The sequence below is a fragment of the Impatiens glandulifera genome, chromosome 7 (assembly GCF_907164915.1).
Source record: "Impatiens glandulifera chromosome 7, dImpGla2.1, whole genome shotgun sequence".
Taxonomy (NCBI): domain Eukaryota; kingdom Viridiplantae; phylum Streptophyta; class Magnoliopsida; order Ericales; family Balsaminaceae; genus Impatiens; species Impatiens glandulifera.
The window spans coordinates 3,330,321-3,351,173 of record NC_061868.1 but is presented as its reverse complement, the minus strand read 5'-3'; the positions used below and the strand labels follow the sequence as shown (position 1 = coordinate 3,351,173).

The window sequence follows — 20,853 nt, the reverse complement described above, 5'->3', positions numbered from 1 at the left end:
TTGGAGTTTCTTATTGTTAAAATGATACAAAACAATGTATATTGTCTTAACGCTAAAATTTGATCGTTAAATTAGTGATATTAATATTTTATTTATTCATAAATGTGATGTAGACAATAATTTAACCACTTCTAAAAATTTCAAGACAAAATATAATTTTTTAATACTAATATTATTTTGGGGAAAAAAATGTATTTTTTTCATTACATAAAATAGGAATAAGTCTATTTTTTTTTTGTAATAATATACAATTACTTAAATTCAAATATGAAATAACATTGTTATTTTATTTATTTATTTATATATATTATTTAAGAAATATAATAGTTTATATTTTTACATTAACCAGATATTTTTATTTTGATAATTAATAAATTGTTTTTCCTCCCACACAAAATAAAAATAACCTAATTGGATTTTGGGTGGAACCCTTACCCCCAATTCTCCGTCCGGCAAGATCCCTCAGCCTCTCTCAAGATAAGAGAGAGAAGAACCCTAGAACGAAGGCGGAGGTAAAGACTCTTTCTTTCTCCTTTTTGGCGACTACAGATAGAACCAGATCTCACTCAGATGATCGCCGATTTAATTTCTCCAGGACAGTGACACCAGATTATCATAACCCTCGTTCTTTCTTACCATTACCGAGGTCGGCACCATCACAGTTGAACAGAGGTTGAAAAGATGGCATCGAACATAATTGTGCAGCCAGTATGCAGAAACGCGTCGAATCCTTATCATAAATGTAATGAGTATTGTTCCAGAGTAATTGATGAAGCTAAGGCATTGTTGGAGAAGGATCAACAAGGTATCATTTAAATCTATTCTACATGGGTCTGTTGTTTTTCTTAGGTTTGACTTGATATTTTACAATTTGAGGTTATTCTTTGAACAGAGATTGAAAAGAAGGCTGCAAACAGAATTGTGCACCCTGAATGTAGAAACGCATCGAATGCTTATCATGAATGTACTGAGTACTGTTTTAGAGTAATTGCTGAAACTAAGGCAGTTGAGGTGAAGGATCAACAAGGTATCATTTGAATTTATCTTACTTGGTTTGTTACTTTTCATATGTTTGATTTGTTAATTGTTTACCAGGAGTAGTTTCAATCGATGGTGGGGATATTGAGAAGAATACATCTGATGTTGCTGCCAGGCAGAAAGAAGATCTGCATGACGAAATAGATGACCTTGAAGACCATCATGATCAAAACAATGAATCCATGGAGGATAAAACAGAAGTTGACTTCACAAACCTCACTGGGAGAAAGAAGAAACTGTTCGAGTTAAGGCTAAAGATGGTGAGTTCAAATTCTGGATTGGACTAATATGCATCTTCTCTCTATATATTTGCTTCACTGCTGAATTTAAAACTTGCAGAATGAGGCAAGAAAAGCAAATCAAAATGCTATGGTAGCTGAAAAGAAAAGAATTGAAGCTCCAACAGAATCTAGAGGCATTTCGAAAGAGAAATGGTATGAGGACAGAAAGAAAAAAATTGGCAAGCTTCTGGATGCAAATGGTCTGGATATGAAAGAAGCATTCATGTTAGATACCCAAGAAGCTGCTGAGGCGAAATACAAGAAACGGGATAAAAATCCTGCTCCGTTTGGCTGGGATGGTAAATAGTTTTAAATAGCCTAGGCCTTGTTTGATGTGGGTTATTTCATATTAATTTGAAATAACCCACTATCTAATCAATAATTTGAATATTCAATAATCACATTATTCAAATCATCAACCGAAAAACCTGTTTTTAATTAAAACTAAACAAGTTTTTTTGTGGATTATATATTTATATGCCTAACGTAGTTTTCCCCTAATAACCTTGAGCTTGTTTGATATAGGGTTATTACTTGAAAAAATAAATCTTTGTTTGATGTAGGAAGTGGGTTGTTTGGGCAAAATGTTATTATTTAGTAATTTAGTATTTTGGTTGATGATTTGATTGATGTTGGCCCTTCATCAAACAAAACCCTAATTTTCAATAATCTACATGAAACAAGATTATTTGAAATAATTAACCCTACTGTGTATTTAAATGTTGGTTTGGTTGAACAGTTTTTAACCAGAGGACATTATATAATGCGCACAAGAAGCGGGCACAGAAGGTGGATATTGACCTCGAGGAATATAATAGGAATAAAGAGAGTGATCCGGAGTTCTATCGTGAAGCTTCAAGCTTACAGTATGGAAAGGTAAGAAGAAGAAGACTAAAATGGTTGTTTTTGTTGTCATCTCAAAATAATTGGTTGGGTTTCTGATCTGTTTGTTTTTGTTATACAACAGGCACCGAAGATTTCAGAGGATAGGATAGAAAAGATGGCGAAGGAGCTAAAGGATAGAGATAATAATCGAACTTCGTTTAGCAGAAGGAGAAAGCACCATGATGAGAAAGATGTTGACTCGATCAATGACAGGAATGAGCATTTCAATAAGAAGATTGAAAGGGCGTTTGGGAAATACACTTTGGAAATTAAGAACAATCTTGAACGAGGAACTGCTTTGCCCGACTAACTGATGACTGACAATTGTGAAGGGAGAAAAAATGAATCTCTGTTTCTTGTCTTAAATGATGAATCTCTTCCTTGTTTGCACTTAATGTATCCTTTTTATTGCTTGTTTTTGTTAACTGAATAGATTTTTGTTCTATTTCTATTATGGGTTTATATGTAATGTGATTCAGAGTATTAAAAAATCTACATAGGTTTGATAGTAATATTTTTGTGCTTTTGGTATGTTTTGTTTTGAGTTCATGAAAGAATTGGCTTCAAAGTAAAAATGGTAAGTTTGTTTTAACAATTCATAATCTTGTCTTTGTTAAAAATGCAGGTGTTTGGATGTGTGTATGCATTGAATGGTTTGGGTGTTATTGAATGAGTTTGAATTTGGATTTGAATGTAATTTGGCTTATGTATGAAAAATCATTAGGATAGCAATTAATATACTCCATCGAAAAATTGTTGGGTATTTGTAGTGATCGTATTTGATTGATGTGTATCATTCCGACGTTTAATCTCTTGATTTTGTGGTCATTTTGGCCATTTTATGACGGTTTCAAACTTTGTAAAAACTCGTCATATGTTCGAGACTTATTTCAGAAATCTTTCAACGTTTTAATGAAACAAATCAAAAATAATTTTTTTTTATTCTTTACTCTTTTCGGGCCAATAGCAATCTTAAACAAAAATAAATAAATATACTCTAGGTCTCTATTGACAACCTAAGCTGAATGTATAACTAATTATGTAGTTGACCTTTTAAAAAAAAACTAATTATGTGAAATAAAGAATGATAACAAAAGTACAAAAACTTAAATTAAACATCATATCTTAATACTTTCAATTTCCCCATTAAGTGAAACTGCAATTTGTTACTACAATTGAATGTAACAATTCAAATTCAAAATAAGCTACAAAATGTCTGATTGGTGAAAAGAAACAACACTAAAGGGACCGACTATTCTAGTGTCGAAATATTGAGCATGAAACAGAATTATGAATATTATATCGATAAGTATTCACGCCGCTTTTCTTAGAACCAATGCCAATATATACCATAGAGCCGAGTCGATTGAGGATAGTGCAACGATAAACATAGCTACAAGAACAAGGGTTAGCACAGCCGTCCTAACCTACACAAACAAACTTCAAAATTTACAATTCGAAACAAGTATTTACAATCATAATAATAATCAAGTAATGGAAAAACCAAAAGATTCATCACAGTTGCAATAGTTTGAACATACTTATGATCCCCCTTTCAAACTGTTAGATATTTCAGTTTAATGGTCAAGAAACTCAAGATAAAAGAACTCAACCTCACCAGTTCTTGGTTAACTTCTTAAATCATCTCTACACAATCTAAGTAATATTTTCTTTCAAAAATTCCCCAAAAGATTGACAATTGAAAGTAATCTCAGACATTTCTAAAAGTTCCATGTGGCAAGTTGAATGACTGATGTAAGTTCATGAAGCAAATGAACATTTTTTTCAAAGATAATATTAAACAATTAGAGTGATACAAGGATAAAGTTTACGCGTTTGGTAAACCTACATGTTAATGAAATGAATTAGTTGAATAATCTTGTTACTATCTCCCATCTACCTAACATCTAGGGTTCAATCTTTCCCTATTAATTCTTCTCATTGTCATCTCATTTCTCTTTAATCCAATGTACATTTCATCAAAACCTAATCCTTGTTCAAGGTATATCAGTTTATGCTATTTCAGTCTCTAATTCTCATCCGCAACTAGTTTTGGTTATATCAGCAATGCATATTTCGATATCTTGTTACTATCTCCCATCTACCTAACATCTAGGATTCAATCTTTCCCTATTAATTCTTCTCATTGTCATCTCAATTCTCTTTAATCCAATGTATCATTTCATCAAAACCTAATTCTTGTTCAAGGTATATCAGTTTATGCTATTTCAGTTTCTAATTCTCATCCGCAGCTAGTTTTGGTTATATCAGCAATGCATATTACGATATTTTGAGTCGATTTATAGAAGCTAACCGTGCTCTGGAAACTGGGCCACTCTATGAACTTCAGCTGGCTAGGCTGCTCTAAGAGGAAGATGTATAATGATTTCAATGACCTAAAAACAACAACAAACCAGAATCATTAGTTAAATAAAATGCTTCCATTTCTTAATGTATTATATATTACCTAAAAGAATCCTTTATCAGTGTTAACAAAAATGAATCCTCTTCTGAATCATAATCAGAGATCAATGATGGATAATTATCTCTTCCAGCAGACATAACAATGTTTCTTGAAGTAGAACACTTAACACCAACAGATTCAATCTGTTAATTAGATATTATACACAGAGAGTGATCAATCAGGATACAAGTGAAGAAGATCATTTAATTAATATAACAAGGAGACGAACTAGAGATATACCAGTGTTGAGGGTGAAGGTGACTGAATTCTAACAATGGATTTGGACTTGATCTTATCATGTTTATGGTGGTGGAAGACAAGTTTATGATGAACTGAAGCAATTTTGAACATTCATCAATGTATAATCAGGTATGTAAGATGGATATAATTATTTGAGTCTATTGATGAAGAAAATAAACAATACCTGGTGAATTAATCGTGAGAAGTCCAGAAATGATTGACATGTTGACGAAAAGCTGCAGGAAGATGGAGCTTACAGAGCTTAAAATTGGGAAGGGAAACTTCTATGTGTGAAGATATCTATGGAAGAGACGATTCGAGGATGTTTGATAGTTCCTGTGCTGAATCTCGCCGTCGCCGTCTCCGTCGCCGTCGTCGTCTCCGTCGCCGTCGCCGTCTCCGTCGCCGTTTCTCTCTTCTTCTTCCTCCTGCTCTCGCCGGCTGAAGAATTTGGGGGAAAAGGAAGCTCTAAAGAAAGAAAAACTAGTTTTCTTTTTTTCATGTGTTATACAAAATATTTATTTTTATTATTTTAACGTGTCTTTAAAAAAAAAAAAAAAAAAATCCTTAAGTTTGTAGCGTTTTTTCGGTTTGACCTGTAGTTTAACGTGAATGTGAATGAAACGAGATGATATTTGTGTATCGACTCAATTTTTTATGATTCCGTCTCAAATACTAATAAACATAATTAAATCTATTTTATAATTAATATATTTATTTTTCATATTTTATAAAAAAAAAAAAATTTATTTCTTCATAATAATATGATTTTTCCAATCACATTACCATATATATTAGATAAAAAATTAATTCATATAATTTTATTTTTTTTAAAGAGTATAGTTATAAACGGTACTATGCAGGGATTACATGAAACCAAACGAGATATGAATTATAATAACTATTTTTATCGAAATAGAACAAAGTGAGAATAATAAACACATTTCCCGCCCAATTCGTCCCGTTGCCATCTTAATTGTGATGAAAAGTGTCAAAAATTAGAGTTAGGAGGGTGAACAATATTATATGAAAAAAATTAAGAAGAACTTGAAGTTAGTGTAAAAAAAGTTATATTAAAAAAACTTGAGAATTAAATGTTTATCTTAAAAACACTATAGTAATAGTATATTATAAGTTTTAAAAGATTTTGATACATAAATGTAAACTAAAAAATAAATTTTTGTTCGGCTCGGCATAAACTCAATCTACATATTTAGAGATCCAACATTGTTTACCCTCATTTGAATATTCAAACATTATCTTAGTTAAGATCACCTTACATTTGAACAATTTTAGTGAATTATTTATTAATATTCTTCTATCCTTCCACGATTTCATCTCGCGATAGTCACACCAAATCACCCAAACTCTCAAGAGCTCGCGGTTGAAGCCAAGTCAAGTCATCGCTCTTTCTTCTAGACATAAGGCCTCTCGACACTAACAAAGACAAAGACCTTAATGGAAGATTTTGTCTCATTGCAACTAAACTTCTCTCCAATTTGTTTTTATATAATCTATTAGTAATATTGAAAGTTTAATGGTGTGACATTGTGAAAATGAAGACTATAGAAGACAAAAAAGATCAGATCTTTATCTTTTTATTGTATAAGGCATCACATAACAATAAAAACAAGCTTTCTTTGTTTATCATTTTCAATCACATATTATTATTGTTATCTATTTAATATATTAAGAGCATGTCGAACTAAATCCTGGACCTCCATAAGATATCCCTTTACCAGCTATTCTTTGATCGATGTTTACGTCGTAGCATCCTTGGTTACTCTGGATCTTTACTAGGTATCCCGGATCTTTTCGATCATAGTTGGAATTAAATACTTTCATTCGGGATATATAAGCTGCTTTTCTATAGCTTTCCGATGAAAAATGACCGCTTCCCATTTGAGTAGTTGTGTGATGTCCGGCATGTCTAACATTCAAAATCTCTCCTCCCCAATTTACTATAGTCGCATTGTTAGCAAGGCGTTTAAAGAGAGTATTAGGCCAATAACCGATATTGTTCCCATTGAATTGAAGCCACCAATTTCCTGTTATTTTGTCCTACAATATTTTTCATTCACCCATTATTAGTTACAAACTCATTCAATTCCCTAATTTTGTTTGATGTATTATGTTATTGAAAAAGGGTAACATATTTAATGTACAAGTTTGGTTTACCTTAAAAATGGTAAAAAACATCTCATATTGATCTCCATTATAAGTGGAAACAGGTTCTATTGTAGCACCAAAAGCAACATCTCCATTTGTTTGAACAAAGCCATTACAATCAAGATCATAACATCCTGTCCTTTGATCTCCATCACTCTACTTACAAATAACACATATTTGTATCTAATTTAAAATAATCAATTTTTTAGAGATATATAAATGTAACATATATACCGTCCAATATCCGTAGAATTTTGGTTTTGTGCTGTTATTGTATCTTGATGGATAAACCTTACAAGTACAAAAGAAAAGATGGAATAAATATATAGAAGTTTTAATTCGTAAATGATTGTGTACAAGTTTTTTTTTTTGTAAAGACTTACCATCCATCCAACTTCAATGCTATTATAACTGTTATAAAAATCGGTTAATGTTGCTGAAATAAGCTTCATTTTACCCGCACTTAATTCGCCGTACTCAACATTAGGGCTCCATACATTAAGCCATGCACTTGCTCCATAGTAATTGGTGCCTTCATCAGAAATCATTGCATACTTGATTGGACAAAGAAAAAGACATGATATAAGCATACACAAATCTTGTTTTTAGGGTTAGAAAGTGAGAATCAAGAGCGAATTAAATCTTCATTTACCTCATGACCATTAGTTGGAGACCTTCTAATAAGACTACTTTGATCTTGATTTATAAAAGGCGATGGATATTTGGTATGGTTGCTTGGACTTGTAATTCTTGTAATAGGGATTGTTCCTTCTGAACATTCTCCATACTTTTGCCAATCTTGAAACAATTTTATATCGGATCTCGACTCCTCTTTCATTCCATTAGGATAAGAAGTAGGGCTCATCTTTCATGTGCATACATGTATTAGTTAGATTATGAGTATGACTAAAATTGTTTATTTAGGTACTTAACATTATTATGACATTTGAACATTCTTTTGAAAATTCCTTCAAGATTCTTACTCATAAAACACATAGTATTTAGTATAATACAAATTAATACAACTAAAGAAAATATATAATCATACCTGTAAATCATTAATTAAAGGATGATCAAATGCGGGTTGTTTATAAATATCAACACAATCAATCACTTCTCCATCGTCCGTCTACCAAAAGAAAATTGCAATCACCATTGTTAGACATGAACAACCAAAAGAATAATTACAATCACCATAGTTAGACATGAACATATATATAATAGAATTAATGAAAGATTGGTAGCTAACCTTTATTGTTTTAACAGTGCCTTTGTGTTTCAAACCCAATAAATTTTTGGTTGGGTTAGAAGAAACACTACATACAGATTGCCAAACTATAATAGTAAGGAACAAAGTTAAACAAATTCTATCTTTCTTAAAAGCCATGGCAATGTTTATCCTTCACTTGGCCTTGTTTCTAAGCACAATATATATATATATATATATATATATATATATATATATATATATGCATGAAAGGTAGAATATTTAACTTTAAATGGAAATACATTAAATTAATAAATGAATTTATTGAAATACAATTAACCTGAATATTTAAATTAGATGTAATCCATTAATTTAGTAAATGCATTTATGCAAAAAAATCTAAATATTTGACAACACAATCATCTCAATAATATTTTGAAATCTTATTTAAAGTTTCCATATCTATAATATTAACTATAAATAAGTTGAATGGATTTAGAAATTTGTTATATTAATGATAATTTTAATTATTTATCTTAAATTATATTTTACCAATATAAATCAACAAAGTTATATCGACTACAAATCCAAATCCATTGAGATACATAATTCACTTAGTCATATTGACTCCAAATTCATTGAGTTATCTCGACACAAATCTCATCTAATCAACTCAACTCACAATTTATCAAGTCACCATTATTACAGTTCGTTTGAAAGTGAATTTGTATGACCCCAAAACTATTTGAAAGTCTCAAACCAAGATGATTATCATAATCTTGTATAATTAAGATTTAAGAGGGTGATACACATCATAAAGGATTTTGAGACAAAAACATAATTATTTTTTGTAATATATATATATATATATATATATATATATATATCAAGTTAATATAACTAGAAGTATTTTTGTGCCATACATATGCACAAATATATAAGCGAAATAATTAATACAAAAAATTAAAATTTTTATAAAAAAAATTGAATCACAATATATGATATATCAATGGTTTCTATATCCAATAGTTTAAAAAAACTTAATCAAATACAATAAATTTTGTTATATAATAAAATGACACATTTAAGTTCTATTTTTTTATTTATAAATTTACACATTAATTATAAAAAATAATCATCATTTAAATTTATTACACAAATTTTATCATTATATTGCGTTTGACATAAATTTCTAGTATCATAATTGTTAGTCACTATGATATAAATTATATATAAGTTTGAGAAATTTTAATATTGTGTGTTGTTCTTTTACTTGTTCCATTTTTTTTAATATTGTGTGAAGTTATTTAATATATATATATATATATATATATATATATATATATATATATATATATATATATATATATATATATATATGATGGTTAATTTTCAAAGTGTTCGAATTACCGGGTCAAGAACTGTGGTTAATTTGGATATATATGTGAGAATAAATGAATACTTGAGTCGGATTGTGGGTTGACCCGCCCATAAATTTAAAACAGTTAAAAATAAAATTATAAATACTATCACATTTTTACCGTAATTTTTTTTCAAAGTTTTTTATATCATTACTCGTGCAAATGCACGAGCTACATGCTGGTTTATTACAAATTTTCTTTTAAAATTTTTTAAGATTGGGACAACTGAAATAAAATCTTGCAAATATGGTTTTTTTATTCAAAATTTTAGTCTTTTTTGTTCTATTGATTTTATTTCATTTTTCCATTTTTTAATGTGAATTGTCACATCATCTCAAATTGATGAAAATAACATTTGAACAAAATATATTTTTGTATCTTTCCTATCTTGTACATAATTGTTTCAGCTTCTACAATATGTTCTCAAAGTTTCCGAAAACAGTTTATAATGCTAGGCTAACGAAATACTACTGGTACAAATGACTTGATCAACATTGTGGCGGAAGACATAAATGAGAAGAATATCCATGAAGCGAACGGATCTGATGCAATGAAGAAGAGGAAGTTTGGAGATTGATAATTTATTTTAATGTTTATTGAATATTAGGATGGTTTTTATGTAACTCTGAAAATGTTTTTGGTTGTTTTTGTGTGTTTTAATTATAAACGGTATTTGAGAATTCTAATATTTTAATGGTTTTAAATGGAATGTTATTTCTTTAAACTATATATATGTTATATATATTATGGTTTTACGTTATATTTAGCCTTTTTATATATATAATAGTGCCAATATTATTACAGATCGTTTAAAAAATATTATCCCTCTCTTTGTTAAAAATCCCCTATATTAGTGTGCATTAATTTTTGCACCAACCCATTTAGAAAATTATACTGTATTAGTGTTTACTAAGAATTTTGGATATGTATTACGAGAACTAGTGGAAATCGAATGTCATAAATTGTTATTATTTTTGAACTCTCGGGTAGAATTTTCTTATATTAGTGTGCACTAATATTTACACTAACCAATTTAGAAAATTATAATGCATTAGCGTTTGCACTAACAATTTGGATGTGTATTGCGAGAACTAGGGAAGATCGAATGACATAAATTATAATTATTTTTGAACTCTTGGGTAAAAATCCCCTATATTAGTGTGCACTAATATTTGCACTAACCCATTTAGAAAATTATAATGCATTAGCGTTTGCACTAATAATTTGGATGTGTATTGCGAGAAATAGTGAAGATCGAATGACATAAGTTGTAATTATTTTTGAGCTCTTGGGTAGAAATCCTCTATATTAGTGTGCACTAATATTTGTACTAACCCATTTAGAAAATTATACTGCATTAGCCTTTGCACTAACAATTTGGATGTGTATTGCGAGAAATAGTAAAGATCGAATGACATAAGTTGTAATTATTTTTGAGCTCTTGGATAGAAATCCTCTATATTAGTATGCACTAATATTTGTACTAACCCATTTATAAAATTATATTGCATTAGCGTTTTTAATAACAATTTGGATGTGTATTGCGAGAAATAGTGCAGATCGAATGACATAAATTGTAATTATTTTTAAACTCTCGAATAGAAATCCTCTATATTAGTGTGCACTAACCCATTTAGAATATTATATTGCATTAGCCTTTGCACTAATAATTTGAATGTGTATTGCGAGAACTAGTGCTTATTGAATGTCATAAATTTAAATTATTTTTGAACTCTCGGGTAAAAATCCCCTGTATTAGTGTGCACTAATATTTGCACTAACCCATTTAGAAAAATATAATATATTAGCATCTGTACTAACAAATAAGATGTGTATTGCAAAAACTAGTGCAGATCCTATTAATTATTTCTCACTGACCACATCCACCCATGTACTTATTTATTAACCTTATTCAATTTTTCTTCCTCATTTTCTTTTATTCTATCTTCAACTTTTCCCTACATTTTTTTACCTTCTTCTTCCTTTTACATCATTCATTTATCATTTTTTTTCTTCAAAAACTCCATCAATAAAGTTCTTCAAACATTAGTCACCAAAATCAAGAACATCAATACATTGGTTTTGTATTTCAAGTTAATCACCATTTCAAGGTAATTATGTCTACATTTATACTTTATATCTATAAATATGGTGAATTTTATGGTATATTTTGGTGAATTTTTTAGTATATTATTGTTAATTTTGGTGTAAAAGAGATCTTGCACTACTTTCGACACTGACATTGTAAAGAGAGTATTGCAAGCCTTAATGCAGATAATAATTTACTTATAGTTAAAGGAAAGTATTGCAAGGGTTAGCGTAGAGGGTTAAAGGAAAGTCCGTTTAGAACTAAGTTTAATGCAAGACCAAATAACAAAAATCTACTCTAGAGTTGAAAAATATTTACTTAAAATGCCATTAGAATTTCATTAAATTTCGCACTGATAGTTAAAGAAAAGTAGTGCAATTCTTAGCTTAAATTGGCGCTGAAATCCGCTTAGAGCTAAGTTTAATGCAAGGACAAATAGGGAAAATCTACCTGAGAGTTCAAAAATATTTACTTAAAATTCCATTGGAATTGCAATAAAATCCGCACTAATGGTTAAAGGAAAATAGTGCAAAAATTAGCCCAGATTGGCGCTGAATTCCGCCTAGAGCTAAGTTTAATGCAAAACCAATTACCTTAAAGTTTTACCCGCCCGTTTATTTCGTTTTTCCGCCTAAGTCCCCCAAAACATTTCATTTCCTAAAATCACTTCTCTCTCCCTCCCTTACAACCTCCAATCCACCAAATCTTTTCAGCCGCAAATCTATCTATATCCATCTCAAGCCGCCTCCATCCACGACTCCGTCCATCTCTGTCTCCAACACTGCCTCCAACCACGTCTCTCTTTCTCTCTCTTTGCTTTCTCTAGAAACTGGGAAACCCTAAAACTTGTAAACCCTCCAGCCGTGACTCTCTCTTTACCCTTAAAACTAGAAAACCCTCCATCCGCGACTCTCTATCTCTCTCTTTGCTTTCTCCAGAAACTGGAAAACCCGAAAACTTGAAAACCCTCTAGCTGCGACTCTCTCTTTACCCTAAAACTGGAAACCCTCTAGCCGCGACTCTTTATCTCTATCCCTCTTTGTTTATCTACTAAATAGTCTATTTACTACTGTGATTCTGGATCTCATTTTCCAGGAAGAGAAATCGATTGTTCCCTCAGTTGCTGGAGGAAAGCTCTATGTTTACGAGCTGATCCGAGTAAATTGCTAGAAGAATCAATAAACCCAGGTTTGTTGTGTTACAAGAGAAAAAATTAAGAATATCAAATGGGTGAGAGTCTTACACGTGGAACATTGGAAACCGTTGGATCTGAGGAACAACTTTATCTTTTTCTTTCTTTTCTAAATAACCATTTGGTTATTCTATTTTCCCTTTTTTGCATTTATTTATCTGTATTGTTCATCTTTTTACAAAGTGGCCCTTAGTTTTTTAGGCCACCTCAGTAGTTGGTTTGTAACAGAATTAAGAGAATCTTATGAGCACTATATACTCAGATAGATTTCTCACGTATTGGGTATGTTGAATGTTATGAGCAGTAGCTCTCTATTTTATCTCACCTTCTCTCTATCACAATCCCGATCTCTTCATCTCTCCGGTGAAAAACTATCTCATCTTCCCATTTTTTTCTAATAACTTGGTATCATTTGGTATCAGAGTAGTCGATCTTCACAATGGTCAAAACAAGGCATCAATCGGATAACGATTCCCTGCGTGTATCGGTAGAGTCAATGAACCAGACGATAATAGAAGTACGCAAGTGGATGGAGACTAAAGCGGATTCATTGAAGAACAATTACATACCTTGACGACTAAGGATAATGGTGATCGTTCGGAGGATGACGCATAGACTTCACGAATAGGTGCACCAATGGATAGACCATATGTTCCGCCTACAAGACTCACGAAAGTTGAATTTCCTAAATTTAATGGAGTGAACATTGAAGGCTGGATTATATAGGCATAACAGTTCTTTAGGGTCGATCGCACCACAAATACAACTAAGGTAGAGATTGCTCCTATTCACTTCTCGGGGGATGCTCGAAACTAGTACATGTTATTTCTGCAAACCAGAAATCAAACAATAGCATTAACTTGGTTAAATCTCAAGTAGTCGCTGCTTTAGCAATTTGGTCCATCAATTTGTGATACCCCAATCAGACAACTGATGAATCTGAAACAAACTAAAACTGTTCAAGATTATAATCTAAGGTACATGACTATTTCTCAGAAACTTATACACATGCCGGATGAATATATACTAGACTTCTATCCAAGTGGTCTTAGAGAAGAGATCGCTAACTCGGTACGACTGTTGCAACCTCATTCCCTAAACGATTCTATGACAATAGCCAAGGTTCAAGAAGCCACCTACAAATCCTTGATGAGTAGTGGTTACTTATACAGTCCTAGTCCACCAATCTTACCCACACCCTCCTATCCGAAATCTACCATGTCTAATCATTCCAAACCATATCACCCTAACCCATCTTACTCTTACTCTTCCCCTTTTAACCCAAATTTCAGACAGAGGTATATGCAACAAATGAATCCTAAAGTTCTTGATGATAGAAGAAAGAAAGGTCTCTGTTATAATTGTGATGAGAAATACGATTCCAATCACAGGTGTAAAGCTAAGTTGTTTATGATACTAGTGAATGAAACTGGAGAATGTGAGAACATACCTGAAACTAATGAAACCGCTAACCTGAACACTCTTATGTCCACGCCGCTGTGAAGAACCTTCCATATCTCTCCACGCCTTGTCTGGATCAAAGAACTATCAAACCCTGTGAATTCTGGGAAAGATTGGGCTACTATCAGTTTTATTCTTATAGATATTGGTAGTACTCATAATTTTATTAGCAGTAGGGTTCTCAAACACATTCACCATCCTATTGTTACAACTAAAGCTCTACAAGTAAAGGTAGCAGATGGATCAAACCTATTAAGCAACAGTTGCTGTCAAGGCTTGAAGTGGACCATGAACGATGATGAATATACCGCCGACATGCGGGTGCTAACTATGTCCAATTATGACGTGGTTTTGGGCATTGAATGTCTTATAACCTTAGGGCCATCATCATGGAATTTTGAGAAACTCACATTGACTTATGAACAAGAGGGGAATACTAAATGTCTGTAGGGAATTAATCAAACAAAGATCAACATAATAGAGGGTAACAAACTGCTTAAACTACTACAAAAAGGAAATATGACAACACTAGTACAAGTAAGGAACTCACTTGATGAAGGAGGACAATTCTTCACGATTGCTGCTATGAGTTTTCATGATGCCCATAAAGGCCTGACTGGAATTTTGGCTTCGTTTGAAGACCTATTCCAGAAACCCACCGAACTCACACCAGGCCGAGACCATGATCACCAAATCCTTTTGAAAGTAGGTAGAGAAACAATATACTTAAGATCATATCGTTACCCTACATTATAAAAAACCGAAATTGAGACAATGGTGGATGAAATGCTGGAAAAAGGAATCATTCAACACAGTCATAGCGCTTTTGTTGCACCAGTTGTCTTAGTAAGTAATAAAGATTTATCTTGAAAGTTGTGTATAGACTATCGCCAACTAAATGCAGCTACAGTCAATGAAAAATTTCCTATTCCCATCATCGAAGAGTTATTAGAGGAGATTAATGGTTCTAAATTCTTCTCGAAACTCGACTTGCGTTCGGGCTATCATCAAATTCGTATGAAAACGGGTGATTGACACAAGACAACATTCCGCACACATGAAGGGTTGTATGAATTCTTGGTAATGCCCTTTGGGTTAACTAATGCCCCATCCACTTTTCAGAGTCTTATGAACTCTATACTTAAACCGTTTTTGAGGAAGTTCGTATTGGTCTTCTTTGATGACATCATGGTATATAGCCACACTTGGGAAGATCACATGATGCACGTTACTCAAATTCTGGAGATTCTAAGAACCAATACCCTATTTCTCAACCGAGAAAAATGTGAATTTAGATGTATCTAGATAGCATATTTGGGACATATCATAAGTGAAGAGGGAGTAACAACTGACCCTGAAAAGCTGAAAGCTATGGAAACCTGGCCACCTCCTACGACGATCAAACAACTAAGAGGGTTCTTGGGTCTTACAGGATATTATCATCGATTCATTCGAAAATATGGATTGATAGCAAAACCATTAACAAATTTGCTAAAAAAAGGGAATTTTAATTGGACTGAAGAAGCATGACTGACTTTTAAACACCTCAAGCAATTGATGATGTCTCATCCTGTTCTAGCATTACCTATTTTTTCTATTCCCTTTGTAGTTGAAACAGATGCTAACAAAAGTGGAATCGGAGCAGTACTAATGCAGGAAAACCGATCTATTGCATTCATAAGTAGGTCCTTCCAAGTGATAATAGTCCTTCTTCAACTTATGAAAAGGAGTTGTTAGCCCTCCCATTTGCTGTCGAGAAGTGGAGACCCTACTTGCGATACAAACCATTCGTAGTTAAGACAGATCATGAATCACTCAAATTTTTGCTGGAACAAAGAGTACAAACACCCGCCCAAGAAAAGTGGCTTTACAAGCTAATCGGGTTTGACTTTACAGTACAATTTAAATGTGGAAAAGATAATGTAGTGACAAATGCTTTATCTAGAAGGGGTAATAAAGTGCAATGTGCGGGTATTTCAGTTACACTTCACTAGTCATCCAGAAGATTAACCAAGCATGGGCCATTGATCATAATCTAATTAAGATTATCCAGAAAATCCAGGAAAATGACGAAGTTCATAAGGAATTTACCTTCATAGATGGTACGTTGAGGAAAAATGGTAAGCTGGTAGTGGACTATGATCCTGAACTTCGAACGATACTTATTGCTGCAATGCATTCTAGCCCGACTGGTGGTCACTCACGTATTCTTGTCACTTGTAAAAAATTGCAATTGGTATATTATTGGGCAGGAATGACATGAGATTTTAGGGAATATATCCGATCATGCGATGTTTGTCAAAGAAACAAAGGAGAAACACAGGCTCCGAAGGGTCTTCTACAACCGTTGCCTATTCCTAATAAATTCTGGAAATCAATATCTATGGATTTCATAGAACACTTACCTAAAGCAGAGGGAAAACAATGATTTTTGTGGTGGTTGATCGCCTATCCAAAATGGCACACTTCGTGGGTCTACATCATCATTTCATAGCTAAAAAGATTACAGAAGTATTCTTAGACAATGTCTTCAAACTCCATGGAATGCCGCTATAAATAATATGTAACCGAGACAAAATCTTTATTAGCATGTTCTGGCGGGAGTTCCTCAAAATGCAGAGTGTGTATCAATCCCTTTCTTCAGCTTATCACCCACAATCTGATGGTCAAACGGAAGTCGTCAATTGTTGTTTGGGAACATATATGCGTTGTATGGTAGGACAATGCCCGAATCAGTGGGATCAATGGCTTCCCCTTGCGAAATGGTGGTACAACACTAACTTTCACTCAACCACTCAGGTTTCTCCTTTCGAAGCTATATATGAGTATAAACCCCCAATTCATACACCCTATCTAACAGAAGATTCTCGAATTGAGGAAGTAAACCGCACCTTGTTGAATAGGGAAGCCACCCTCCAATTGCTCAAATTTCACCTGCAAAGAGCCTAAAATAGAATGAAACAAATTCATGACAAACATCAAACAAAAGTAAAGTTTTCTGTGGAAGATTGGGTTCTTGTTAAACTTCAGCCATATCAACAACTTTCTGTAAGGAAGACATATCACAAACCTTCCCCCAGATTCTTTGGTCCATTTCGTATAACAAAACGAATTGGGGAAGTAGCCTACAGGTTGGATATAGGGCAGGAAGCTAAAATTCATAATATTTTCCATATATCACAACTGAAAAGTTATCATGGAACACCGAATATGATTGAAGACATACCTAGTTTGGTGGTTCCAAACTGTATCCTGAAAGAAATTCGAGGAGAAAAACACTTGATGAAGGAGGGCACTCGGCGTTGTCAGTTGCTCGTTAAATGGTCAGGCAAAGAAGAAGAAGAAAACTCTTGGGAGGATGCTGAGACGTTGGCTATGAAACACCCTGATAAAGTTCTGAAATGGGGGCAGACAAGGAAGAGATCAGTGAGACTTCGTTGAGGTAAACAGAATGTTGAAGAAGAGGGTATTGTTACAAGAGACAAAATTAGGAATATCAAATGGGTGAGAGTTTTACACGCGGAACATTGGAAGACGTTGAATCTGAGGAACAACTTTATCTGTTTCTTTCTTTTCTAAATAACCATTTGGTTATTCTGTTTTCCCTTTTTTGCATTTATTTCTCTGTATTGTTCATATTTTTACAAAGTGGCCCTTAGTTTTTTAGGCCACCTTAGCAGTTGGTTTGTAACAGAATTAAGAGAATCTTCTGAGCACTATATACTCAGATAGATTTCTCACGTATTGGGTATGTTGAATGTTATGAGCAGTAGCTCTCTCTTTTATCTCACCTTCTCTCTATCACAATCCCGATCTCTTCATCTCTCCAGTGAAGAACTATCTCATCTTCCCATCTTTTTCTAATAACTTGGTATCATGTTGCTTTAGCCCCATTATGAGAAATTGATCGAGTTTTCTATTCCATTATACATGTATATTCATGATAATAAGAATAAACTAAAGCTTTGATGGAGTTCAAATTAGTATTTAACTCATCATACCAGCTCATTCATGAGAAATAGGAAAATATGCATGGTTTTCGAACTGAGTCTGATTTATAGTTTATTGTTGATGCAAATCTGAGTCTGGTAATGTTACACCCCATATGAAAAAGTAGCTTTTATTTTTCAAGTTTCTAGGGAGAATCAAACTCTCCCAAAACAATGCCTTAAAGCCTTTAAGTTCAAATGGTGATGTATTTTGTCAAATTGAACATTAATTTTCCAAGGATTTATGTTTGGTTTCTTTTTTATTCATTGGTCTCACAATTTTGATAATAGACTGCTCTCTTAGTACTGCTCTAATATTATGAACGAAAGGATAGATGATTCCAGAATTGGAGAGGAGAAAATCATAAGTAAGGATAAAATTTGGGGAAAATAGAAGAACTGAATTCTTGTTAGTTGTTATTTTATATAATAATTAGTTTTTGTACGAGTATCCACTTTTAAAGCCCTAGTTGATTATCTAAATGCTTGGTTTACGCATGCCTAGATTTCTCTAGCTCTATATTTTTAATTTTCATCTTGGCTGTAATAAGCCAAATATTTTTGAATCATTACCCTATATACTGTAATAAAGTTCATTATTTTAAAAGTATTTCCAAGCCTCATGAGCATATATGCATCAACTACCACCATTCAAATATTTTTGGATTTAGCTAGCCAGGAAAATAACTTATTCTATTTTTATGCAGGTATTACAAGAACGAGGTGAAAGTACATCTCGTCATCGACAATCTACGTTTTCTGTGGTACTATTTCAGGTATTCCGCGATCTTAGAAGGCAAAAGCAATTCATTAATGTTGGATTTCGATTTCAATATTTTTTTAAGATAAAACTACTTCAGATCAAATTTGTATTTGTTTTTGTTAATGGACATGCTATTCAATAATGTTGGATTTAAATTTCAATAGGTTCCTAATAGAGCCTACAAGATAAGAAAAGTATGATCTGTCTCTATTTTAAATAGTAGAACCTAGACTTAAGTAGGGGTGGGAAAAATTACCAATATTAAAGGTATATCGAAAATACCGTACCACAATATATCGAAAATATCGTTTTTTAAGGTATACCGAAAAAAAGGTAAGGTTTGATACCGATACCGAAATTATTGGTAAGGTAAAGTTATGAGAATTTTAAAATTTTGGTATATCGAGATATACCGAAATACCAAAACAATATTTATAAGTTAATATATATAATATATATATATATATATATATATATATATATATATATATAATACTTATAAGTTATAAGAAAATAATTAAATTGATTTAATATTAATTTAATTATAGAAATACAATTTTTGAATAATATCAAAATATAATTATACTGAAATATTATTCAATATATGCAATCTCTACCTTATTGATTATATTTTATTTTTAAGTTAATATGTTTTTTAGGTATCAAAGGTATAATACCGATACCGTACCGAAATTAAGGTATACCGAAATCAATGTAAGGTAAAGGTATGAGTTTTTTGTATACCGAAATTAAGGTATATCTAAATCAAGGTATACCAAAATCAAGGTAAGGTAAAGGTATGCATTTTTCGCATACCGAAATTTTCGATAAGGTATAAGGTATGGATAAAACATTTAGGTATACCGTACCGACCCACCCCTAGACTTAGGTGTCTATATTTTAAACATATTTGACTTAAAATTGCTAGTTCTGTTTTCCAAAGTCATTATAGCTGATCTTCATCCATTTTTACAAGTTATTATCAAGTAAATCCATCATAAATTAGTTTTGAAGTGCTAAATTTAGGTTAGCTCAATATGAAGAATGAAATATGATAATTTTCATTATTGTTTTCTTTATTCTTCTATGTCACGGTGGTGCTATTCAAAATCTTCTTACTTATTTTCTTTCTCAAATTTCCTCCAGAATTTGGCTGTCCTGGTGCTATTGATACTTATACCTCTTATTTCCCTCAATTCATCAAAAGAAGAGGATGCCTAGACGAAAGAGGATAGACGATAAAGATACTGATACACAATTTGAAGTCATAAGATTTATAATATCCTAGATTTCAAAGATGTTGATACTAATATGTTGATCTTATTTTTTCTGATTTTGTTTGATTATCAGTTTTAGGAAGCGAATCGACCTAGAATTAATGCCCCTACCAAGAAGAGTGGTGTAATCTTTAAACGCCCTCGAATAGAAATATCCATAGTACCCCAAAACGACTAAAGTTGTTTCAAGAAGACGATCCCCACATAAAAAACGGATCCCAAACGACTAGTTGCCTCTACTTCTACTTCTAAATCACCAGACCCAACCCAACAACAAAAGCAAAAGAAAACACCAAACAACCAACTCCCAACCATGTTGTATATACTCTCACACCAGTATCATCTGATGGTTTGGAGACTTAATTAGACCGACCAGA

General features: G+C 32.3%; 3 protein-coding genes across 4 annotated transcripts; 1 reads left to right on the top strand and 2 right to left on the bottom strand.

Annotated features, from left to right (window-relative positions):
• The first annotated feature begins 379 nt into the window (after positions 1-379).
• Positions 380-2,735, top strand: LOC124910407 (pre-mRNA-splicing factor syf2). 2 transcript variants are annotated; one of them, XM_047451041.1, is made up of 7 exons: positions 380-512; positions 594-805; positions 893-1,027; positions 1,096-1,298; positions 1,378-1,618; positions 2,059-2,195; positions 2,287-2,735. In XM_047451041.1, the coding sequence occupies exons 2-7, from the start codon at positions 682-684 to the stop codon at positions 2,512-2,514; spliced, it is 1,068 nt and encodes a 355-aa protein (XP_047306997.1). In that variant the 5' UTR covers positions 380-512; positions 594-681; the 3' UTR covers positions 2,515-2,735. The 2 variants fall into 2 exon arrangements, with proteins under 2 accessions (XP_047306997.1, XP_047306998.1); XM_047451042.1 differs by lacking the exon at positions 893-1,027 and having other exon boundaries at positions 449-805.
• A 554-nt stretch (positions 2,736-3,289) lies between these two features.
• Positions 3,290-4,809, bottom strand: LOC124910410. The gene is made up of 3 exons (XM_047451045.1): positions 4,672-4,809; positions 4,519-4,600; positions 3,290-3,631 (listed from the first exon to the last, which is right to left on the bottom strand). Exons 1-3 carry the CDS (start codon positions 4,764-4,766, stop codon positions 3,518-3,520), a joined length of 291 nt encoding a protein of 96 aa, XP_047307001.1. The 5' UTR covers positions 4,767-4,809; the 3' UTR covers positions 3,290-3,517.
• Positions 4,810-6,597: 1,788 nt separating this feature from the next.
• LOC124944956 lies at positions 6,598-13,693 on the bottom strand. The gene is made up of 7 exons (XM_047485305.1): positions 13,556-13,693; positions 8,126-8,206; positions 7,730-7,942; positions 7,461-7,631; positions 7,312-7,368; positions 7,087-7,233; positions 6,598-6,969 (listed from the first exon to the last, which is right to left on the bottom strand). Exons 1-7 carry the CDS (start codon positions 13,691-13,693, stop codon positions 6,598-6,600), a joined length of 1,179 nt encoding a protein of 392 aa, XP_047341261.1.
• Positions 13,694-20,853: the final 7,160 nt, after the last annotated feature.